Here is a 26,350-nt window from a genome sequence, read left to right on the forward strand (position 1 = left end):
TTTGTCTGTAGTGTCACATGGATTAGTTAATTGATATCTTGTATAATTATGGAAATTTAAAAAACAAATTCTAATTGAAATAAGAAAAATCCAATAATGAGAATTAGTGTTTGCCTGTATTTATAGCTCATTTCATTGTTTTTACACGTGTAAATATCTTTGATTAAATATTAATAATACAAAATAGTACTTGAATTGTATTATTAGGACAGAATTTGCAGTGCGAACTGGAGAACTCTGACACTGTTTATTGTTAAAGTAACTTGAGTTAAATTCCATTCAGTTAATTGAAGTAAGATTCATAAGCAGCATTTCTCCAAACTTATTTAAAATGTGTGAACAGAATTTATCTGAATAAAGTCACTTAAATGCATCTTTATCCAGATGTTACCACACATTATTTAGATAATGCTTACACTGTTATAATGATATAAAGTCAGAATGTGTCAATGGAACAAACTGGAATGAACCTAAAACACTGCACACATTTAAGTTTGGAGTTAATTCCTGTTTATTAAGATGTGTTGTCAGGTTGTATCATTCTAGCAGTTGGAGTCTAAATATTTCTTGCAGTGTGGCGCCTGGTTTTCCAACCAACCCCTCTCTCCCTCTCTTCCTCTCTTCCTCTCTCCCTCTCTCTCACACACACTCACACACTTCCTCTCCATCAGTCTTGAGCAGCAGCAGCAGCAGCCGCCTCTCCTCAGACATGGAGAGCTGGTAGAAACGCAGCAGCAGCGGCCGCTCTCCCCTCCTCTTCCTCCTCCTCCTCCTCCTCCTCGTCGCTCCGGTGGATGCTGGATGTACCATGAGGTCTCCGCAGCTCTGGGCAGCTCTGTGCCTCCTCCTCACCGCCTCCTGCCGGCTCTGCGCGGCCGCCCGACACGGTAAGAGCCGCTGACGGATGCACTTCCACCCTCTTAATGAACTCGCTGCGTTCATCACGACCTGTTCCCCGATGACAAGCCCCGGTTGCCGTGTTCATATAGTACCTGTTGTACTTAGTTTAGAGTGACCTTACAGCACTTTGTGTTACTGTTTTCACCTCCTTCATTACATTTAGTAGGCTACGGGTGTTGTAGAATCGTATTTCTGTAAAATATGCTGCAGGATTTGCGGGAAATGTAGATTTGAAGTTGCTCTGTCCTCCTAAACTCGAGTGTTGATGCAGGAAATGGATCAGCTTTGATATCCCTATAATAATCCTATAGTAGCTGTTTATTTCGGTGTAACATCCCAGTAAAATCTATGATCAGTTTGCTTTCAGAGCAATCCAACCTGCCAGAATTCATTTTATATTGCTTGTATTTCCTGCTCCTCTGCCTCTCATCTGTTTACACTGGCGCTAAATTGCGTCACTGACGCAAGAGCACTGACCGAGGGTCAGCTCGGATGTGTCTGGCTGCCCGAATGAATCATTCTGTTGTTCAGTCTGCAACGACAACAACAAACACAAGCAAGAACAGCAGTAGAGAGAGGAAGAGAGGAAGAGAGAGATGTTGTGCTTGAATCTGAGCCTGTATATATATTTATATGATCATGTAATAGAAAGTCTGTGTGCTGCAGCTGTGAGGAAATATTTACAGAATGGTGGTTCTGGTGTTATTAAATTAGGTGTGAGGATATGATGGTGGTTACAGAGGAAGTAAATGCACCATGAAGATCAACACTGCAGAGACAAACTCACAATAGTAACACCGGGGGTAGGGTAGTTTGTGACCAAACTCATGATGACTATAGCAACCGGAAATAGAAACAGAAATAATTCACCTGCAATAAGTCACTATTATAGAGGCCAATAAAAAGTTAGAACAATGACCAAGCATCAGTGACAAGAAAACACTGGATTTGTCCAAAAAGAAGTCGATTAAGTCTGTATGATTGTTAAAAAATATAACAGAAATAGACACAGATTATATACTTACATAGCAAATACTTGTGTTCTGTTATATTAATACTCTAAATCTCATATAAAACGTTTATGACTACAGAGAGTGTGAGTTCGTGGGTACAACAGAGACAATACATCCCCATAAGGAAGATTACTGAGATATTATAGGATATTATAATAACACCATTAAGTCAGTGATCACCTTATAAGGTCAGTATGAGATCTTAATATCCTGGGAGGAATATGTTATTAGACTACAGTTCGGCGGAGTCATACATCCACAGTTTTAGTTAATCCCTTTTAGAAGATAAAATACTGATCTGGGTGGAAGAGATCCTGCAGTTCATGTTTACTGTGTGTGAATGAAACGTGTTTGGGCTACACATACCAAAAACAGCAACTAATGCAAGTGTCTGTTCACTCCAGCAAATTAAATTATACATAATATAGCCCATAACAGAGCTAAAACCAATCAATAATATCCTCACACTGATGGCTATACTCTCTCAGAAACTGTAAGATCTCAGGCAGTTAGATACCAAGAAAAAATGACATAAAAACTCTCACAAATCTAAAGTCTCTTTAACTATAGATCCATAGAGAAACATAACAGTAACACTCTCATATTCCCAGTTATGACTCATAAGTGACCTCTCAGCTCCGCCTGCTCACAGTTACAACAATGGCTTCCTGTCTCTGTCTCAGCATTAAACACTGTGCGAGGTTTCAGCACCACGGACAGCGACCAGCTGGAGTGTTTCAGCACCACGGACAGCGGCCAGCAGAGAATATTAAATCCTCATGATCTCGTCATCCGTTAATATCTGTAGGAAAAGGGAATTAAAGAAAACAGTATTCATTGGAATTCCTAAAGGATTCCTGCAGAGGTTATCAATAACATCCCATAATGGGGTTTTAACAGGAACTGAAGTTTAAAGGCAGCTTTATTGTATGCTCAGAGGACTGAAGTTTCCTTGAACTCATAATAATAGCTCACTGTATGGAACATTAAAGACCATTAACAGGGCTACTTTTTCTAACTTTATTGCATAGTTTAACATTACCTATCATTCTTACAATATTTATGTATTGTTTTGATGAAGAAATAAAGTTTAATAGAGAAACTTTGAAAGTTTTTAGAAACAATTAATCAATTAATCGACTGAATAGATGATAGCTTTTTCAATAAGGACTTAAAACATCACTCACAGCCCCGAGTGGGTGAGTTAAAGTCCCCCGAAATGTCTGTAGTCAAGATCACGTAAGTCAAGTCCGAGACAAATCCAAGTCTGAGGCAGTTAAGTGGTCGACAGGGGGCCAGATTGGGGTCGAGTCCAAGTCAAGACCGAATCCAAACAAGCTTAAGACAGAGACCAAAAGACAAAGTAGTGCCCGTTTAATATTCTTCATCCTGTTGGCTTCTCATAAAAAGAATTAACTTTTTAGAGACCTTTTTTTAAAATGTGATAGCAACAGGAATCAACATACATTCTATACCATAACAGTATTTCAGTACACTGGAAAAGTGTTAAGGTGACATATTTTATGGATATTTCATATTGTATTCAATGGATAACAACACCAGTAGAGAACAACTATACAATCAACCAAAACAGTGAACTCAGTAACTGCAGGAAGTTTGTGTAAAACGAGCAATTCGGATGAATTTTGAGCAGATTATTTCTATGTAGTTATTTGTTTTCCTGACATTTTTTGTCACTCCTTATACAAATCTCAGTGTGTATTATATATACAGTATATTGTTTTTTTAATAATCATAGACCTAATAGGCTTATTTTTTTTGACAGATTCATTGTTCTATGAGGTCTTTGGTAGTTTTCTGATGCAGGACGAGGCTGTTTATCAGAATTTAGATCTAAACTAGAAGTAACAATTTCATTTAGTTTCCTTCAAAAAAAATAATAAAATGCTGAGATATCGGTCTACTGTGTATATACATTTTCTTACACCTCTTAAAATCAAGAAGGCCTCATAACCCCCCAGTGCTTTAGTGCATTTGTTGGGGACTATTTTCAGCGGTGGATTAATTCACATTTGGTGCTCTAGTGAGTATTTGTGGCAGTAGGACGGTGTATAAATAAATTCCAGTGTGTGTGTTATGGTAATGAAGGCTCATTGATGTGTGAGTGGATCTGTGTGGCACAGAGGAAGATGACGTATAACGATTCTTGTTAGTGGATCAGTTCATTGTTGCTTTTGGTGTTTTTATTTGAAAAGGAAAATACAGACTGACAGACTCATCCTTTAAAACACTCCAGTCAGTATGAGTCAGTATGAAGTTTATAGTTTAAAGGTCAACCGAGCCGAGGAGGGTTGTAACCTCGCTGCCTCCACTGCCGCTCAGCGACACCATGTAGGCTTTATTCTGCTCCGTACCGGCTGACTCATTCCACCTTAAATATCCTTTGTCAGCCCGCAGACCGGGAGGACGAGCTCACACTCACACAGCCACAAATGCCAGCAGCACCATTATGAAAATGACAGCGGATTCAATCTGGCAGCCAGTTAATGGACGATAACAGTGAGACACTGAGGCACTGATGATGATGTTGATGATGATGATGATGATGATGGAGGCTGGGGTTCAATTTCTGAGCTTGTGATGAGTCAGCCGGATTTCCTTAATGTAACCTGTTCTACGTAAAACACATATTGGATCATAGTGGACTGTTGAAACACAGGATATCAGTTGTCGCGTACACAACTACAGAAATATTCATCGTCCCTGGTTTTGTATTAGTTTTGACAGACTGTTGTTCTCATGCCTAAAGGCCACCTGAATGTGTAAGGTTTGGTAAAGAAAGGCAACTGTAAGGTTCGGGAAAGCTCAAGGTGAGGATTCAAAAGAAACACACACACATATATATATATAACAAAGTTACAAAGAGCTTCACATAAAAGCAAAGAAAACATAAAAACAGCAATACAATACTTAGAGCGATTTAAAAAAAACAAACAGAATAAAAGGTAGAATCAGATAAAGTCAGGGAAGGTGGTGCGATAAAGTTCTCTTCAAGGTAGATTTCCAAAGAAGAAAGTAACAATGGTTCAGATAATACTGTGCTAGTGCTAACTTGCCAGACAGGACAAGGTATTACTGTGCTAATTAAAATAAATGTGTCATAGGTTAGACCTCACAAAATAATAATACTTAAATTATTAATTACTCATCTACTTCAACCTTTTACTAATTAAAACCACTTCCAATGTGGTAGCCGGTGAAGGGAGGCTGGAATGTGGGTTTGTATTCGATTGGTTGTTGTTTTATTCGGGAGCAGTTGCAGCCTTGAGAGAGAGCTGATGCTGCAGCAGAGGATGACAAATGTCTGTGTGTGAGAGTAGAGTGAAACAAACCTGAAGTGTTCCTTTAGTTATGGTGTAAGGAATCGTTATTATGCTGTTATTCTGCTCAGACTGAACCACACCTTCCCAGGAAACAAAATGGAGCTGGTGCTGTGTGGAGGAAACCCTGAGAAACATAAAGACTGCTGGCTGGAACCACCTGAATTGAGTCATTTTTTACTGTTTTTATTGGTGAAATTGAATCAAACAGGAGAGCTTAATGCCGGTTTCTATGACTCCCTGAGTTTAAAAACTGCCTCTAAATCAACTTCACTGCAAAACTCTCCCACTTACTGGGAAAACTACCAGAAATCTGCCAGTGCGGGAAAAATACGTTAACTTGTCTGCACTGCAAATCGTTTCTACATAGTAGTTACAGTAGAGCGAGCTAGATTAATAAGCTACTGTTTGGTTAACGTTACCTAACATTATATGTGACTATATAGGCCTATTTATTCGCTTTCTGTGCCGCAACCTGACAAGTAGATTTTTGTGGGAAACACGTTGATATTTTCTTACTAAAGAGGCAGATTTCTCAATAGTAAAACACTGAGGGACCATTTGGATTTAAATACTAACTGCTCAGGATAAACAGTGTTTACAGTCATTAAATTGCTCAATTACGCTGCATCTTCCTCTGATAAATCGGTAATGTGTATTAGCAGAGGTGATCGAGTGTGGTGTGACTGATGACAGTGATGGACTGTCTGCAGGAAGATGAGCTCTTGTAGAAACAAGGAGAGATGAGAGGCGAGGACAGAGACGGAGAGATAACACAGGAGGAAGGGAGGGAGGAGGGGATGTGTGGGCGGAGGAGAAAGGACGGAGCAGAGATTAGTCATCATGTGGAGTTTGGACAGAGAGGGCGACGGACGGACAGACAGACAGACGGATGGAGAATCTCTCCGTTCTATGTTTAGCAGCGCCTCAGCTTTCTCGTTTAATGGAGATTCCCTCTCTGATAGCCGCTCCACAGGCACTGTGTTTGTGTCGTCATGTAGTCGATAGTCTGACTGACTTTTTATAGATTTAAAGTAGAAGTAAAAACACAGATTGAGTTGGCCTGAGGCGTCAGTCAGGGCTGTGGTAGAGGAGAAAACACCATCACCACAAACTGAGATTTATATCAAACGTCTTCTTCTAATCAAGTTATTTTTGTCTGTAATTCTTTTTTTCTTAAAACAGGTGAAATTCAGTTTACATTGTGACATTATTTTCCTCAGAAGTGGGCTTTTACATCTGTTGACCCTTCCTAAATCCTGCCCCCTTTTTGCTCTGTACTCCAACAATAGTTATTATATAAATCCTTAATGAGAACCCAATGCAAACAGGCGTAAATAAACAGAACGGAGCGAGCGTCTTCATATCTGCTGCTGTTTACTACCTCGCAACCGATTAGGACCCGGGGAAAGGTCATCTATCGCACAGACACACACACACATTCATATATTCCCATCACTTAGCAACAAAAGATTGATGTCCAGTGTACTGCTCTGGTTGGGGTTTCCCAGCTCATTTCTGTCTATCTTTGCTTCATATAATAAACTTAAGGTCAGTTTAAAGACTGATGTTAGTTTTATAAGGTTGATATTTTCTCCTAATATCTAATATATCCTAATATATTAATGTGACAAAGTGGGGTTGAAAAGGAGGGAAATAACTCATTAACATTACCAGAAAATCATTAATTTCATATACATATACACAATGCATTTAGATGTAAAATTCAGGCACAAAATGTGCAAAAGTTTGAGTTAAAGGAGGCTGGTTTATTGGACCACTGTTTTCTTGTTTTGGTGAGATTCTTTTTAAATGAATGTGCATTTATTCTTCTGTATTTGTTGTTGTTTTTGTGGTTCTGCAGGTTGTTTGTTTGAAAAGAAGCTCTGTCCGAGAGATCAGCTGTGCAACGATGGTGAGTGTTGGAGTTTTACATTTACAGTTTTACCTGTGCTAGGCTAAAACCATGACAATTGTCACTGTGACTGTGATTTGGGTGAACTGACCCTTTAAACCTACATTTATAAATCTTATAATCTATAAAATATTCTTTTTTAACACATTCATAAAAGTTAAAACATCTCAGATATCCTCCTCTGGCCGGCCGACATGGACGCTTTCTTCTCCAGTAGGAAGCTTGTGTTTACAGTACCATGAACTCAACATGATGAGAATAGTAAATCGACCAATAATGAGCAACCCCAGCAGGCTCCAGTTGTAGCAGCACGCTTCAGGAAGTTGTGACGTGTCAGGAGCTGGTCAACCATCATGGCTCAGCCTACCCGTCACCCATAATCCCTCAGTGGGTTTCCTGCGTACTTCCTGTCTGTGCAAACATGGTTAGGATGTCATTACAAGAGCGTGAATGTGCGCAAGCGTGCACCTGTGTCTCAGCCTTCAGAGGCAGCTGCATTATTGATGGCGGTACGTTTCTGTGTCCGCCTTGAGGATGTTTTGTTTCCTGTGTTCAGAGACGGGAACATCGAGGGAACATGATCATAGCAAGGTCTCACGACGTGTGTCAGATGATGCTTTGAGGAAATGCATGTGCTGAAATGCAAGAGTGAATGAGAGAGTGCAATAAAACAATACAACTCATTTCATGTCCTTAAACATCTGTAATCTTGAATATTTCATTAAAATATATTAAATTTCAGACTGCATTAAAAAAACAACCCATTTTGTGTATTTAAACATCTGGAATCTTCAACCATTAAAAACAACCTATTTTGTGTATTTAAACATCTGGAATCTGGAATATTTGCTGAAAAATAGACATACATCCTGACTGCACAAAAAAACTACCCATTTTGTGTTCTCAAACATCTGTAATCTTCATCCAACCTCTGGAGTGTTCAATTAAACTTCCACACGGCACAAATAAACAAAACTTTTTGCAGCCTGAAACATCTGTAATCTGACTGAAACACTTTAATAGTGAGCAAAATGTGTGTGATTGCGCTGAAATGTGAGTGTGTGAAAAACGATAGAGTTTGTCTATGAGATTCATCACACCGGCAGAAAGATGAAAAGATGAGAGAAGGATGACAGAAAAAGGAAAGAGAAAAAGAGCGAGAGTGCAACGTAAACAAGGTGTCCCTCCGTCAGCCGCTCTCTGCCAATCGCAGCGCGCCCTGGCCGTCTCTATGACAACAGTGACATCACTTGCCTGACGACCGTGTGTTTCCCTCGCGTGTGTGTGTGTGTGTGTGTGTGTGTGTGTGTGTGTGTGTGTGTGTGTGTGTGTGTGTGTGTGTGTGTGTGTGTGTGTGTGTGTGTGTGTGTGTGGACCGTGGTGAGTCATCACCTCTGTCTCCCTCCATCTCTCATCAAACACACACACACACACACACACACACACACAAACTCTGCTATGCTTCTCTATGTGTTTATGTACATATTTGTCAGTGTGTACTGTATATGTTGTTTGTGTACATGTACGATGTAGGTGTGTGTATGTTTGCATACACTATATTGTATGTAGATGTGTGCCCCTTGAGTGTGTGTTAATGTGCTTGTGTGTATTCTTTTTTTGCTCTTCTTCAGTGAACGTCAGCTCTCTGTTGGTTTGTGTAAAATAACTGAGCTGCTATTTGCTTCGAAAAACAGAATCAGATCTCAAAAATAGGATCTTTTATAATATATATATAAGAGTAGTGGTTCCCAACCTTTTTCTTTAAGGGACCACTTTTCTATCCTCTAAGTGACATCATTTATAGATATTTAATATTATATTCAACAATAACAGTAGAGAACAACTGATAAACTGTACTAAACAAACTGAACACAATACCAGCAGGAGGTTTGTGTAAAACAAGCAATTTGGATGAATTTTGAGCACATTATTTTCCAAGTCAGGAGTTTCAGTTTAGTCAATGATAGAAAGGGGGACCTTTAAGGAAAAGGGTTGACTGAAGTAGAATATGTCTCTGGTGCATATATATGTGAATTATCCATTTGTTTGTTTGCTTGTGTTCATGCGTGGGTCTTCCCTATGTCATATTTGTGCACCAGTTACTACTTTTGAACCCGTTTGAGGACAGCCAGTTTGTTTCCACCTGGTTGATGCTAAGCTGCTTTGGGGTTTTACGTGGGTTAGAGGATCAGTTTGCTCAAATTAAAAATAAATCTTACTCACCTACCCTCACCCCTGTCCAATACATTTAGGTTTAAAATGAAGCAATGAGGCCCGAGGAGGTAAAACTATCAAGTGTTTAATATTAAAAATGCAAATATTAGTGAAAAAGAAGCATAACTTGTGTAGTACTTCAAACCCCCTGTCAGTGTCCCACTTGTGCCCTCCCCCCAGTCAGAAAACGTCTGGTCTGTGATGTGACTGACAGTTTGTAGAGTCTCAATCAGCAGAGGTAGGAGGTAGTGGATGCTGTGGCGTTGTGCTTCAGTGTTGCACTGACTGTGTTGGTCTGTTCCTGTGCAGATGGTCTGTTTGGACAGTGCCAGCCTCCTCACCAGGAGCCCGTCCAGTACCAGGTGTCCGTACAAGTCCTGCACAAACTGCAGGAAGTCCTCAAAGGCCTGATGGTGCAAGGTGAGTCTCTTTTTCTGTGACATCAGGAGGCTTTAAATTCTTGCTCACCACGAGTAAGAGTGAAAGTCATTTCTGTGGCCCTGTGGCTGCGCAGGTCTGACCTGGAGGGACGGCGTCACCCAGGCGATCATCAGCCGAGAGCTGAGTCGAGTTCCCACAGTCGGCTCCTCCTCCAAACTTGACGAGCAGTCGCCCAGACAGTAAGAAAATTTACTGCACAAAACTACACAAACTGAGAAGAAACCTTTAAAACAAATATTTACTCCCCAGGTTGTCCAGACTGTCGGGCCCCAGTCAGCGGAGGGTTCAGGGGCCCGAGGATCCAGCAGACCCCGAGATGATGCAGCAGTATGTGGACTACATGATCCTCGACCCCTCCCGATCCTCCGTCCACATGCAGACGCCTCTGCTGGACCCGTACACCTACCACCAGGTGGGAAAAGAATACAGGCACACATATGGACTGTTTATTTCAAACAATCTCAGCAGATGGTTGAGTGCTACTGTGTCCAACATGGTTGAAATAATATACTGATTAACTAGGTCACACAATAATATAAGGTCAATTCTCACTGTCTGCCAGCCGGTTGGAAGTTCACATCTCTGACACTGCTGATAAAATCTGAAATATTCAGAAAAAATATACAGTATTTGACTGCAAGTACAGTGGTTCCCCAGTTTCCAAGAGTCACCGGATCAATATGAGGTGTTACCAAATATTTACCAAGATAGAAAATACAAAAAATGACATTCCTACTGCACAAATGATCCATATGTTTATGTTTTCAGACTTCTCTCTTATTGTTTTCTATTGGAAATAATGCACACATTGTTGGAGGAGACCAGACCAGAGCTAAAAGTGGAGTGAATATTAGATTCTCCCCAGTGGGAAGATCATTTTGCTTTGTGTAGCTTTGAGGTGTGTTGTGGAGTTATTCTGCCCCCTAGTGGCCATAAAACCACATTTGTTTGTTGTATGTGTGTTGTTGCAGCAGCAGTACGGCTACCAGGAGGAGGAGGAACGCTCCCTCAACTCTCTGGACGATAATCCAGCATTCCCGCTCCTCGCCGCCCCCTCTCGCTCCAGATCCCGAGGAAACCCTCTGGATAGAGACCGGCAGCTCCTCCAGGACCTTGTGTCCTTTTACCTCACCTCCCCTTCTTCTTCCTCCTCTTCTTCATCCTCTTCTTCCTCCCCTGTGCAGTCCCTCTCCCGCAACAGAGGGGCGGTAGCAGCAGCAGCAGCAGCAGCGGGATTTCCCTCTTCACTGTCTTCCTCCTCATCATCTTCCTCCTCCTCCTTGCCCTCCTCCTTCTTCCAGGAGCTGGATTTCCCACTGGACTATGGCGAGGACTACGTTTCCCAGATGGCCCAGCTCAGCAAGCAGCAGCAGCAGCAGCAGGAGCAGCAGCAGGAGCAGGAGCAGCAGCAGGAGCAGCAGCAGGAGCAGCAGCAGGAGCAGGAGCAGGAGCAGGAGCAGGAGCAGGAGCAGCAGGAGCAGGCAAAGAAGAAGGCGCAGGAGGAGTACGACGCTCTCTCCGGACTGGACGGTGAGAGAGGAAATAACAAGAAAGAGAAAGAAAATAAGTTTTATGCTCTAAATTCATTTTGTTGCTGGTTTTTACCTGAAACAAACATATTTTATTCTATCTAAATAATTTAATTAATTTCAGCTGTTGATCAAAAGGGAAGAAATAATAAAGAGACCAAAGAGAGACAACTGAGAAATAAGTAATGAAAGACATCAGGGAAGAAGGAAGGATGGGTGGAAACAATTTAGTTTTTTACAATTAGTAAATATCTAAAAGTCTCAAGTACTAAAGTTGAAATCATAAGATCTTTATGATAAGTATTTTTATTTTCTTCTGCTTTCTTTTACGTACAGGGGACTATTGTAGTTTCACTTCATTTGTTTGGTAACTTTAGTCTCTTTGTAGATTCAGATTAATAATACAGAAGGAGGAGGATCAAGTAGGAACTCTCACAAAATGGAAAGTTAAGCTCCAGTAAAACCTACAGGATCAGGATTTCTGAGCTCTTCCACCTGTGTTTTCTCAGAGCGCTCTCTGCAGAGGTTGGCTCTGCTGCTCGAGCACTACGGCCTCGACCTGAAGGATCTGTCCCCCGAGCAGAAAGACAATCTGCCGGCCGCCCTGAAACAGCTGCAGCTGGACAGCTCCTACGGCCACAAACAGACCAAAGGTCAGTCGGCTTCTTCGTGTAAGGCGAGACACCACAGGCAGAAACGCCGTTTGAGATTTGGGGCTCACAGATTTGGCTTCCATAACATGAAGAAAGTACACACACAAACACGTACAGTGTTTACTTTACTACACTTTGTCTGTTTGCTGCTGTAGATTAGATAATGCATCATTTGCATATTTAAACATACAATGTCAGAAAACTAAATGTAAACAATCAATCATATGATATAATAATAATATTATAATTTTGTCCTGCATTATTACGTTTTTTATTTATGTTGATGTTTTTGTTTACTTTTTAGATAACTATGGAAACAATGCTGCCACAGGAAAGAAGGTGAGCGAGTTCCCACAAACATTACACAGTAGTTCATTTTGTATTTTTTGCAGTGTATAAATGTATAAATGTATAAATTCACATTTTGTCGTCCACCACAGAACTTTGTTTTTGTTGTGTCTTCTGATAGATTTGCTGTTATTTGTGTGTCTTCTGTCCGTCAGCTCACAGAGGGTTCGATGGCATACAAGTTGTCTGCCCCCGCGGCTCCGGCCTCCACCGTCAGACCAGAAGGACTCCAGAAAGATTCGAGTGCGGCAGCCAACCGGGACGGACCGAAGACTGAACCAGGATCCAAGACTGACGAGTACGGATACGTGGTCACCAATCAGAGGTCAGTACGCTCGTTTCCTCCTCGTGGTTCCACCAATCAGGACGACTTCCTGTGTGAGTGTTTATTTATGTGTGTGTATGAATGTGTGTGTATGTGTGTGTGTATGAATGTGTGTTTATGTGTGTGTATAAATGTGTGTTTATGTGTGTGTATGAATGTGTGTTTATGTGTATGTATGAATGTGTGTTTATGTGTGTGTATAAATGTGTGTTTATGTGTGTGTATGAATGTGTGTTTTGTGTGTGTGAATGAATGTGTGTTTATGTGTGTGTATAAATGTGTGTTTATGTGTGTGTATGAATGTGTGTTTATGTGTATGTATGAATGTGTGTTTATGTGTGTGTATAAATGTGTGTTTATGTGTGTGTATGAATGTGTGTATGAATGTGTGTTTATGTGTGTGTATGAATGTGTGTTTATGTGTTGTATGATGTGTGTATAAATGTGTGTTTATGTGTGTGTATGAATGTGTGTATGAATGTGTGTTTATGTGTGTGTATGAATGTGTGTTTATGTGTGTGTGAATGAATGTGTGTTTATGTGTGTGTATAAATGTGTGTTTATGTGTGTGTATGAATGTGTGTATGAATGTGTGTTTATGTGTGTGTATGAATGTGTGTTTGTGTGTGTATGAATGTGTGTGTATGAATGTGTGTTTATGTGTGTGTATGAATGTGTGTTCATGTGTGTGTAAATGTGTGTGTAAATGTGTGTGTATGAAATGCGCTTGTATGTGTGTGTGTGTGTTTATGTGTGTGTATGAATATGTGTGTGTATGTGTGTGTGTATGTGTCTGTGTGTGTGTGTGTGTAAATGTGTGTGTATGAAATGTGCTTGTATGTGTGTCTGTGTGTGTGTGTGTGTGTGTATGTGTGTGTGTGTGTGTGTGTGTAAATGTGTGCGTGTGTGTGTATGAATGTGTGCGTTTTGTCGCCGCAGCCCCCTCAGTCTGAACGACGGGGTGCGACTGTTGGAGCGTCTGTCAGAGAGGATCGGCCTCTCCACCGGCTCCTTCATCAACATCAGGTAGGACCGAGGACTGCGGCGCTCATGAACCCTCACAGATCTGTAGAGTCCAGCAGCCCGATGCCCCCCCGCCCTCCTGATCCGCACTCGTTTACTGGATCACTGACTTTTATTTCAGGGGATTAACTTAAACCTTTGGCCCAGAGCTGTTTGTGGAACCTGAGCGAGTCGTAAAAGCGGGTGTGTGTTGATTGTCTGCATGTGGAAGTGATTCACTGCTTTTAATCTGCTTCGCTTCATCTTCTCACCTGACAGTGACCCCTGACCTTTGACCCAAAAGTGGAAACTGAAGCAAAAATCTCTTAGTCGTTATTTTTGTCTGTAATTCTTTATTCAAGTTCTCAAAACATCCACTGAGTAAAAAAACATGTATAAAATAATCACACTTAAAAAGTACACAAATAATTTACTCACAAATATAAAAGATCATCTAAAAATACAATAAGATGTGTTAATATTATAAAGATATTATAATATTTTATTTTACAAGTTGATTTTGTGATAGAAACACTGAAATATTAATTAAAATTGATTGGAGAGAACAAAAATACTTTATAAACTTTATAAAGTAGAAATGAAATATGATCATATTTGTTCACATTTAATGTTTCAATTCTTTGTCCATAACATTGGATACATGTTTTGAACACACTGAATATAAGAAACAGACCAATCAGAGATTTCCCTCTGTATAAATAAGTATTCAGATACTTTTCTTAAGTATAATGACTAAAAAGTACCATATTCCCTCTGTAGAGGTCCAGTAACTGTGCCTACATTGTGTGTTTTCTCCTCTGCAGTGTGGTCGGACCTGCCATCACCTTCAGGATCAGACCCAACTCCAAGAACCTGACAGCTGCAGATGTGGCAGATAAAGCCGGTAAAAACAGCTGGATGATACTGCTACCCACAGTGCCACATGCGTCATTACGCTCTAACCTTTTATTTCTGCAGTTGCAGAGAAGAACTTCCTGGACTCTGAGACGGGCCTGAAGGTGCTGCAGGGTGGCGTTGGAGAGGTGAGTGCTGAGTTTGATACCTGAGGATTGTGGGAAGGAGAAATCAGAGACGAAGAACGGCTGCAGCGAGTGTGAACGCTGGAGGAGCAGTGAGATCAGATTACTGCTGTTGTTGCAATGACTACCACAGCTGCTACAAGTACTCAGATATATAACCAAAGTGTAGACATAACTGTACTTTTGTAAACATGTTAGTATAAAAAATAAATATAAATATAATAAAATAAGATTATATTAGAATTAAGATTAGAATTATGGATGCATTAATGTGTTCATCACTAAACATGGGATTCATTTTAATTACTTTATATACGGCTGGGTACCTTAATCCATTAAAATACATCATAATTTATAAACTGAGTTATTTTTGGTATTATTAATCTGACTCTGAGTAGAAGTACAAAGTAACAAAATGTGGAAATACTCAAGTAAAGTACAAGTACGCTTTTATTTTGAAAGTCAGTCCAGGAAGTCCAGTTTGTTTAAATTCAGTGTAAATTGAAACTCTTGATATTTCGGCACCATGTGAGTGCAGCAGGTCTTCAGGAAAGTTTCTCTGCATCGTGCATTTGGTGAGTGAAAACAACTAATTAGCTGTTATCATTATTATAGTTTATTAATTGAGCTGCTGGGTCACTTGTATCCTATGAAAAAAAAGATAAATATATATTATAAAGATAACTTAATCAGTTTATAGTGAACTTATTAAGTTCTTTATATCACTTATGTTGTATGTATAATGTTCCTATAATCTCCCTACAGTATAAGAATGAACACAAAATAACAAGATAACAGTGACATTTCTCTTTATATTACTTGAGGTATTTGTATAATATTCCTAAAAGGATCAATATGTGTGTGAATGTCATATTTTATCTATAATACTGCATTTTCAGTGTGTTCAAACGTATGCACAACCTTATAGAATATATCATAGGATGTCTGCAGTAATTAACTCCTGCAGATATTTTTAAGGAGTGTTTCAGCTCTTTTATGACTTTTTAAAAAAGATTTCTTCTTTAATTGTGAGCAGTGATAAATGAACTGTCTTGGCGGCGGCTTGGAGCACCATAAATTAAAGAAGAAAGAAAACATGACAATGTAGTCACACATTATAGTCCACATGTAGTCTGGTCATCCATTTTCTTTTTTACCCTTCAGTTTCACAAACTGAACCCCATCGGGCCCCTTTATAATAGCAGGTGAAGACTCTTTCTACACTCCCAGCTTTAATGTCTCTCAGATACCGCGCACACACACACACACACACACACACACACACACACACACACACACACACACACACACTGGGAGAGAGCGCCTCACATTCCTGAGGCCCACGGAGAGGAAGGAGGAGGTCTGAAAGGTCAACAGAGACAATTCATCCAGGGAGAGAAAGAGAGGAGAGAATGGAGGGAGGAAGAGGAAGAAAAGGATGGGAAGAGAAAGTTTGGGGTGACAAGGAGAAGAGGGGAACAAAGATGAAAGGATGAGAGAAAATGAAGAGAGCGTGGAGAGGCTGAATGTATGTGTAAAATCTCCGTCACTTCAGGATCTCGCTGGCTTTTTTTGGGATTGGCCCTGAGTGTCCGATTCCACAGCAGCTTTTCTCAGAACATTGTAACGCATGTTGCAATGTTTTTAGTTTGGCGTTGACGTACTGCGAGTTGAGCTGCTCTCATTGGCTGCGCAGTTTCAACTCGTCTGTAACAGGAAACAATGCCCTAAAGCATCCCCTGCTTTATGGTCTGTTTTACTCTAAATGGGACCATCGGTTACTAAATAAACATCATGCTCTATGTCATACATAAATGCGACCAAACATGAAATATATTATATATTTCTTAATTTTAATTAAAATAGATTTAGATTTGAATAGATAGAAAATAGCTGCCGCTGGCCCCCTGTTGGTTGCGCCCCTGTCAGGTTCCTGCTGAGATGGATGCCTCCTCCTCCTCAGCACTACTTTTCTCCATCTCAATCCCTTTTCCCCTCTAACCACAGAGGAATGATGGGAAGGCTTTGCCCCTGGTGACCCGAGTCCAGCCCGGCTCCCGCTGGGTATTCGCCACGCTGGTCGCCATGGCGTGCATTGGCGGCATCCTGGTGGCGACCATGACCATCGCCTGTCTGCGTCACCACGCCCACCGGCTGGCAGCGAAGAAGCTGGGTCTGGGACCAGAGGGAGGCAGCTTCAGCCACCAGGAGTACCAGGTGAGCGAGGAAAAGAACTTTTAAATAGGACAAAGAAACAATAACCAGTTATGGTTGAGGTTTTCACACATAATGCAATCAAACATTCTTTTAGTTAAATGAACTTGTTTACAGTGTATCATATGAAACTAGATGATGTAACGCACCAACCATGTCGGTGACAGAAAAACTGGCATGGCCATTTTCAAAGGGATGCCTTGACCTCTGACCTCAAGATATCTGAATGTATGCTAATCCCCTTATGTCTGCATACTGTGGTCCATAAACAGTGTTGGAAATGCATAAATTGGGAGTGACATGAAAGCTCAGACACAGACTTCATGCCACCCCTGTGTAAGTCACTGCCCCCCCTTGTGCCCCCTCATTCAAAAAAGTCTGGACCTTAAAGAACATTAAAAACACAATAATTAAGATAATAGTAAGAAAAGCTCATTCAAATATTTATAAAACATCTTCGTGAGCTGAGAAACCCAGAGGTTAAATAACTGTGTGATAAAGCAGTGTAACACGCATAACTGGCTCACCAGGACCTGTGTCGCCAGCACATGGCCTCCAAAGGTGCCTTCGGACGCCTGGAAGCTGCAGCCCTCGGCGCCGTGGGAGGAGCAAGCGGAGGAGGAGGAGGTGTGGGAGGAGGAGGAGGAGGAGCAGGTGCCGGCGTCGGGGGAGCTGGAGGAGGAGCGGGAGCAGCAGGAGGAGGTGGCACCGACTCGAGGGTGAGCAGCGTGTCGTCCCAGTTCAGCGACGGAGCCCAGCCCAGCCCGAGCTCCCACAGCAGCACGCCGTCATGGTGCGAGGAGCCGGCGCAGGCTAACATGGACATCTCCACCGGTCACATGATCCTGGTCAGTACCAGTGTTTGGGAGGAAGTATGGTCATAGGATGAAGAAGAAAAGAGGGTTGAGTAGAAAATAATTATTCTGATTATATTTATGCAGCATTTGTTCTCCTTTTTGTTTTTGTGTTGTGATGTATGAGATAGAAAAGAGAGTTTTACCCTTTGCAGACATTCAGGATTGTCTAAAACAAAAGAAAGAAAACTCCTCTCTGATCAACATTTACAGGAAACAATCTGTTCAAAATTCCTCCAAACCTTCCTGCAGTGATTGTGTTTGGGTTCATTGTGCAGTTTATCAGCTGCTCTCTACTGTTAGTGTTATACAATATGAAGTATCTGCAGTTTACTCAATCACATAAAAACAAGCAGTTGTCTTCCCAACGTCCCTCAGGCCTACATGGAGGACCACCTAAGGAACAAGGACCGTCTGATGAAGGAGTGGGAGGCTCTGTGCACTTACCAGGCGGAGCCCAGCGCCGTGTCTGTGGCTCAGAGCGACGCCAACGGCAAGAAGAACCGCTGCCCCGACTCCGTGCCCTGTGAGTCCCAGCAGTCTCACACCTTAAGGCTGTCTCACAGATAACAAGTGTGTCAGGTCTAAAATGATTCGTGAATATGAGGAGTGGGGACACAGACGGGGTTAAATGTCACTGTTGTTCCTCAGATGACCACTCGAGGGTGAAGCTGAAGGCGGAGATCAACCCTTCACGCTCCGACTACATCAACGCCAGCACCATAGTAAGTCTGCTGTGGTCGCCATGGTAACCACACTATCCCTCTGAGAGAGATCTTGTGTCTGACTCACAAACAAGATGGTTGGAGGACAATTATCTTATAATCAATCAGAGATCAATGTGTCTGCTGAACTGATGATGAACATTTTGGGCTCCATTAGTCAGTTTTCTGAAAGAATGCAGTTACTTCAGAGACTTGTTTGCCCCCCCCTTGAGGTAACCTTTGACCTTTGCCCCAGTGTAACCTTTCCCTCCCCGCCTACCTTCAGATTGAGCACGACCCCCGGATGCCAGCCTACATCGCCACCCAGGGCCCCCTGTCGCACACCATCTCCGACTTCTGGCAGGTCGGTGTTTCACGTCTGATGTAGATGTATTGATTAGATGTATTGTTTTATTGGTTTCACTGTAAAACCTGATTGGTTAGTTCAACTGATTGTTTCCTTTGTCCAAAGTGACACCTTCTCAGTGATTGTTTGTTAATCACTCCTGTTTGCTGTTGTTGTTGTTGTTGTTGTGGTGGTGCAGATGGTGTGGGAGAATGGCTGCACTGTGATCGTGATGATGACTGCTCTGGTGGAAGATGGAGAGAAACAGTGTGACCGCTACTGGCCTGATGAGGGCTCATCCCTCTACCACATCTACGAGGTGAGAACACGGAGGGGGAGAGAGGGGGAGAGGGGAGAGAGCGAGAGAGAGCGAGAGAGCGAGAGAGAGAGACATGTCTGATCTGTTTCAGTCCTTCAGCAGCTGTATTTCTTCCCCCCATCCAGGTGAACTTGGTGTCAGAGCACATCTGGTGTAACGACTTCCTGGTGCGAAGCTTCTACCTGAAGAACGTGCAGACTCAGGAGACCAGGACGCTCACTCAGTTCCACTTCCTCAGCTGGCCGGCTCAGGGCATCCCCACCTCCACGCGCCCCCTGCTGGACTTTCGCAGGTACTGCTGCTACCTTTATACACACAAAGAAACACAACCAGGTGATGTAAGAAAACCATTCAATCCAGTGGAAATACTTTCCATGTTTTCATTCTAAGAGTTATATATTACATATAACAAACAAACAACAGAAACTTAAATGAGAAACTTGGTGCTGTGTTTTTTTCAAGCCAGTTGATTTAAAAAACTCAAAATGTGATTTAAAATTCACAAATCTGGAATTAAAACAGGAACACTTATTGTCTTTGGTCAGATTGTATTTCTCCACAAACAAAAAAATGCACAAACTAACGAAACAGAAGTGAAATGATGCTGCATTACCGAGGTGATTATGCATTCTGATACCGTTAAATGAACATCGACATAAATAGACTTGACGTGTCTGCATCCTGAAAGTGAAACCCAGCTCTATAGTAACACACTGAAGAAACAATGTTGTTACCCTCCCTCCTTCTGTCTTTCCACCATTATTCTCCTCCTGCCCCCTCGCCCCTCCTGTCCCTCCTCTCTTCCCGTCCTCCCACCCTGTGCGATGGAGGTCAGCGGGGCCCTTGGTTTAATTTTGAACATATCTGTCTGTGTCATTCTTGTGGTTTGCAGCTAGTAGTCTGGGTCCAGTTGCATAGTCACAAAAATGATCATGGACTGATGTGGCTGCAGCAGGAGGTCCATCGCCGAAACCCCCCCTTTTTACCCCCCTTATCTATCTATCTATCTATCTATCTATCTATCTATCTATCTATCTATCTATCTATCTATCTATCTATCTATCTATCTATCTATCTATCTATGTGCTTGTCTGGCTTAAACAAAAAACTTGTATTTACATTTTTTGTAAAACAAGTATTTTGTGTTTCGAGACTCGGACAATAATCTCTTGAAAATTCTAGGAACAAGTTGTTTCCTGTAACATTTTGAAGTGTTAGTTTGTGGACAGAAATAATAATTAATCTGTTTTTTGTCACAGCACAGTGGCAGCAGAAGTCAGTGTTGCCTACATCTATCGTTTACTGCTTGTGTATTATTTTTTACTTTCGGTCTACACAACAGTTATTAGATAAATGAACAAGCATCAGTTCTATGTGTGAATGTAGATGCTGTGTGAATTATATCATGTCATTATCTTTTAACTTAGTCTGGAGTTATGTGTCTCTTTTAGTGTATGATTAAATACGATAGGAATCATTTTTCACTCGTCCCTTTCTAAACTTTTGACAGTGTTATGTTTGTCATTAGATAGATAGAAAAGTAAAGATTAAATTGATTTTTTCTCATCCTCTCCTATATACTATAAATATGGAATTGCTGGAATGCTTATTAATATACCCGATGAAGGTCGTGTAAACAGAAACGTCACATATGTTTTCATATTATCTTCAGCTTGTCATGTTTTGCATTTGTTTTCTCTTCAGGAAGGTGAACAAGTGCTACAGAGGACGATCCTGCCCCATCATCGTGCACTGCAGGTAAACCTCCAACGTCCTCATTCTTCAATAATCAACAACAACCACTACAAAAAGTTTAATGTAGACTAAAAAAATCAAGTTGTGCAGTTATCAACACACAGACAGTACACATAAGTACATGCACTGCATTGTAGTACCACATAAATCCACTTGGTGGCAGACTTATGCAACATTTTGGCAGCACAAAACAATACAGCATCAAAAATTTGATTTGAATCAATAGTAAGCACAGACTCTAGTTCTGTAGAGTGTAAGATTTGAAATAAAATAATAATACAATATGAGATTTTTATTCAGGTATGCTTTCAGCATTATTGTATTATTTCCCACAAACATCTGAGAAAAAGTGTAAAATAATGAGGCCTGTTGTTGTGTAATGCTGCTTTTGTGTTTAGTTTGCATTGTAAAACACTTTTTTTTTAAAAGTACTGCACAGTTTATTATAAAGTTAATCTCTAATAAATTGCTTTTATTTAATAACGTTTGTTTTGTGTCGTTTCCATAGTGACGGTACAGGCCGGACTGGGACTTACATCCTGATCGACATGGTTCTCAATCGCATGGCTAAAGGTGAAGTTTATGTGTGTTAGTATTAAGTTCATTTCCTGCCTGTAAGGTGTAATGTCACCCAGTTAAAGTGTTTCTTTTATTCAATGTGGCAACAGAAACATGAATTATTGATGAGGGATGTCCCAGGTTGATCTGCAGAATCCGGATGTGTCGGGCCAGTTCTGTAGTTTTTTGATGGATCGGTTTAAAGTCCAAATCATTTCTGATCTTTTGTTTTACCAGCTGTCAAAAAACTCCTCAAATGCTCTGAGGAAAAACTGTTTCCACACACTGCGAGAAATAGAGAGAAATAGTGGATCAGACTCTTAGTATGGGTTATTGGTGCATCAACAACAAGGGAAAAGGTTTTATCACAGATAAACCTGTCGTCAAGGTTTACCTTTGTTTTCTCTACAATATTTGCATTTTATCTACTTTGTATTATTAATAAAAACACACAAAACTAATAAAAGTCATAAAATAAATATAATCTAAAACAATGTGAACTGACTGGTCCCTCCAGAGTTTTTGGTTTTGTGCGTTCACCCAGCGAATGTGTGTTACCTGTCCTCCTGCAGGTGTGAAAGAGATCGACATCGCTGCTACGCTGGAGCACGTCCGAGACCAGAGGCCTGGGATGGTTCGCACCAAGGTCAGTCAGTGTGACGCTGAACTTAATAAAACGTGTAAAATAACAGCGACTGCTGACTTTGGGAGACTTGGTACAACTGGCAGACCAGGATGGTCCATATGGATGTCACAGTCATGCCAAGTACTTGTCAACAGAACCAAGAAACCTCTGACTAAAAGCTTTGGTGACAGTCTGAGAAATAACTGTGCAGGACGATCAGGAGGTGGTAAACAAGTCGTAATTCTTTGATTTAACGTATTTATTACGCTTTTTTTGGTGAAATGTTTCATGAGCAGAGTTTCAGAGTCTTTCCTCTGGGTATCAGATGTAATCGTCTTCCTTCTTGTTCCCAGGACCAGTTTGAGTTCGCCCTGACTGCCGTCGCTGAGGAGGTCAACGCCATCCTCAAAGCTCTGCCCCAGTGAAACCAGTACGACCCAGACCAGCCTCCTGTCTGACGCACTGACGCTGCCCCCTGACTCTCGCACGCATTCTCCTATGTTACTTTGCCTTTTTTGTCTGTGACGATGATGATGAAGAAAGATGTTATGCTTCTCTCTCTGCCTGTCGGGTGATCCCTTCAAATATAATGGTGATGTCAAAAAAGCCCAAAAAAAGAACACATTACTATCAGACGACTTTAAGGTTGGGAAGGATTTACACCGTCACCGCGATACTTCTAATCTGATTTTTAAGTATTTGTGGCACGTTTATGATGTGTTCAGGGACACTCAGAGGGAAAAAGTTGAAATGAAAATTAAATCAGGAAGATAAAAAAAAGAAGCTGTTTTAATAAAAGCATATAATATAAGAAGGTAAAAATAGTTGTTTTGTCAATTTAACAAACTTTAAAGCTGTCAGGAACCCAAAACACAAAACATTAAAGACACCTAGGCACATTTATATATATATATATATATATATATATATATATTTATATATATATTGTGATAATAACTCAAAATGTTGCCATGGAGCAGTTCAAGGATGTAAAGAATATTATTTCACTATTTCTATAAATTATAAAATACAGAAGAAAGGTTTAAGAAATAAAACCAAAATACAGTTAATTTACAGGTAAAGTGATTTTATTAAGTCTGTATAGGCTTGTAAATAATAATAATAATAAATATTAATAATTCACAGATTTAAAGAAATGTTATGGTCTACAGACGTAAATGAGATGCTTTGTGAAAGCTGATCGTCAGCACTTTCAGTTTGTCTCTACAGGACATTTAAATACAGTTACTATGAATAAAACAGTGTATTCACTGATGAACCAGCAGACTCCAGAGGGTTTATAAAATGTTTCTGTCATGCCTCATAAATTAAAAACACAAACACTTAATTCACCTGACTACTTTCCCACCCTGAATGTATTTTCTGAACCATCTGACTGCATGTGAACAAGTTTTAAACATCAGATTTCACTTGTGGAGATCCAGTCTGAAGTTCTGGGAGCTATGCTCCGATTAACCCTTCCTAAGCCCCTTTTTGCTTTGAGCTCCAATAACAGTCAACTTCCTCCTTTCCTGTACTTAGATATGCTACGTGCTAGGCTAACCTATGCTTGAAGGAGGTGTGCTCAGTTTCTATTGGAGCCAAAAGGGGGCGGGACTTAAGGTTCGATTTAGGCCAGATTGAAGCAGAAATGTAATTTTTCCTCTTATATGTGTTTGACATTGTGTCGCTGTTGAGTCGTCATGTTGGTTTTGGTCTCAACGAGGAAGCTAAATTATTAAAAAATATATATTTGAAAGCCAAAAAAGGCTTAAAAAATTATATTTCTAAAATGTCAAGTGATAAGAAATATCACCATTGGAAAGATACTGATGAAGTGCCAGATGTTTTACAAGGCGGTTGGGGAATGATTGTTCACACATCCTGCTCGCTCCGTAGCTTCCCTTCCTCTCCACTAACACCTCCAGAAAAGACAAACGTACAGCGTCCGTCTCTTTGTGTGCCATTCAGATTGTTATATTGTTGTATACCTCACGCAAGTCAGAAAATGAATAAAAAAAATACAAAAAAACAAAACAAGAAATGCTGTTCTATGAAAATATGAAAAGCTATTTTGTATCTGTGAGACCTTAAATAAATCTTTTCGTGTTTAAGTGCTGCAATCAGTCGTGTGACTTCTGTGACTTTCTGCACTTTAAAATCATCACAGTTTAGTGTATATATATATATATAGTATAGTATAGTGTCTCCAAAGACTGGGAGCGTGGGTTTTAATCCGACTGTCCTCGTGGAGTTTAACTGTATCAGTAACTGATTGAACCACCAGCCTTGTAGACCCCAACCCTGACGTCTATCCAACCAGATATTACATAAGTTTGGGAACAACAATGTGTTTAATGTGATATGAAGAGTGCAGGTGTAACACATCACTGAGAGGAAACCTTCACACATGTCAGGATTTATGAGTCATGTGTTTGATTCTCTTATGACACCAAGTGGGTTTTGTGGTCCAGCGGCTGAAGTAAAAAGATAAAAGCGAAGATAGAGCTTGGTGGCGCGGTGGGTTGGTCGATACCAATGGGACACAGAGCCCGGTTCGCAGACCACTCGGTGCAGAGTTTTATTCTAAAGTAAAAAAGTTATTACCAATATGTTTATATGCAAAGATACATGTTAAGTATTTTTTAGTGAGTGCCCTCCAGTATTATTTATTTTGGATATAATAATCATTCTTAAAGTTTTTTTTATTCATACACTTAAGTAGCTCAAAAATGTTTTATTATATTATTTATAAATGTAAAAATTCTAATTTTGTAGCTGATATATATGAACATTTGTTTGTGTAAAACATGTTGTATGTAATGTTTACACATACAAAATAAATGAACTGCAACACTATACAGCACTTAACATGAGTTAATATCAAAGAAGTTCAATAACTTATTGTTGATTATTGATCAACGTTCACGTATAACTCATAACTCTTGACAAGAAAGCAAGTGGAGTCAGTTATTTATTTAATTATTTCATTTATTCATAGAGAAAATAAAGACTTTTTTAAATCTGTCTCGCTCATGAATGGTTACTAGTACTGATATGAAAAGTAAATATACTGTATATACCTGAAGACTCTTTAGTAGTTCACAAACACTCGAGTCCCTTGAGCCAAGAAGTGGACAACGGTGTCTGCCGGTTCTTGGCTGATCTGGATTAGAAGCAGAGGGTTATGGAATAAAAGAGATTTGTAAGGACAACAAACTTTTATAGGATTCAGTTACAGCCTAAGATATATAATAATATAATAGAGCCTATAGTTTCCATAGGTCCCACAGAGCGTGTCAGCAGCAGTCCTCCTGCAACCATCAAACACACAATAAAGCATCAGGTTGCATTCACTAAAGGGCACATTCATGATATATTATATTATATTGATTGTATTGATTGCAACAGATTTTACAATTGCAATAGGAACAGTTAGTGGGAATTATCATTTTTGCATCCCAATTTTCATTGGCTTATCTTTCTTGATCACTGAGTAACTAAAGTAGCTGAAAGCTCAAATGAAACATTTGATTGTAAAAAGAATTACAGAAATAGTGACATTTAATATCTAATAAAGTCTTTAAAAATCAAAGAAGGAAAAGCTGTTGGTGTCTAGAATCTGTACAATTATTGGAATAACAATAATCAATAATAATCAGACCCTCTAGTGGTAGCAGATCGTATTGGATCCAATATAGGTCAATCACACACAGCTGGCTCGGTTTCAGTGTTACTGCCGGTACTGCTCCACAAGAGCAACGTTACACTGTTTGATCAGTTAGTGAGACAATGACAGTGGATAATGACCTTAATCGATCTCTGATATTCTCACACAGCGAGGAAACAACAAACAAACAAACAAACAGCAGCCATTGAACTACCAGCAGCTTCATTATCACAATGTTAGTCTTTGTTGTTCGAGAGGCTGTTCGCTTGTCGCTTTCACTGAACGCTTATCAACAGGTGGCGTTGATTTCCTCTGACAATAACAACAAGAAAACAACAACAACAACGACTGTTTAAAAGGTAATGTTCATTCTCAGGAGTTTGACCGATGTTTGTTTGTTTGTTTGTTTGTTTATAGTCAACAACTGTTAGCGTATGTGTTCGCTAGCTGACGTCGTTAACTACAGACGCGGCGACCCTGTGTTTGTTTGTTTGTGTTTGTTTGTTTGTTTGTGTGGCTGTTCCGCCTCTGACTGACCTTATAACTCACAGGAAACTCCAGTTCCTTCTTTTATTGTCTCTCCT

At 40.4% G+C, this 26,350-nt stretch overlaps 1 protein-coding gene across 4 annotated transcripts; it reads left to right on the forward strand.

Moving 5' to 3' along the window:
* The first annotated feature begins 634 nt into the window (after positions 1–634).
* ptprnb (protein tyrosine phosphatase receptor type Nb) lies at positions 635–24,219 on the forward strand. Of its 4 annotated transcripts, none has more exons than XM_051427989.1 (23): positions 635–887; positions 7,119–7,169; positions 9,693–9,803; positions 9,898–10,003; positions 10,074–10,236; positions 10,799–11,354; positions 11,863–12,006; positions 12,311–12,345; positions 12,510–12,679; positions 13,619–13,705; positions 14,506–14,585; positions 14,660–14,724; positions 16,729–16,938; positions 17,466–17,783; positions 18,168–18,315; positions 18,441–18,514; positions 18,780–18,857; positions 19,039–19,158; positions 19,284–19,450; positions 20,863–20,916; positions 21,422–21,486; positions 22,044–22,117; positions 22,450–24,219. In XM_051427989.1, the coding sequence occupies exons 1-23, from the start codon at positions 809–811 to the stop codon at positions 22,519–22,521; spliced, it is 3,027 nt and encodes a 1,008-aa protein (XP_051283949.1). In that variant the 5' UTR covers positions 635–808; the 3' UTR covers positions 22,522–24,219. The 4 variants fall into 4 exon arrangements, with proteins under 4 accessions (XP_051283949.1, XP_051283948.1, XP_051283951.1 ...); XM_051427988.1 differs by having other exon boundaries at positions 636–887; positions 10,796–11,354; XM_051427991.1 differs by having other exon boundaries at positions 636–887; positions 10,796–11,354; positions 17,481–17,783.
* Positions 24,220–26,350: the final 2,131 nt, after the last annotated feature.

This window comes from Dicentrarchus labrax, unplaced genomic scaffold (genome assembly GCF_905237075.1).
Source record: "Dicentrarchus labrax unplaced genomic scaffold, dlabrax2021, whole genome shotgun sequence".
Lineage (NCBI taxonomy): Eukaryota > Metazoa > Chordata > Actinopteri > Moronidae > Dicentrarchus > Dicentrarchus labrax.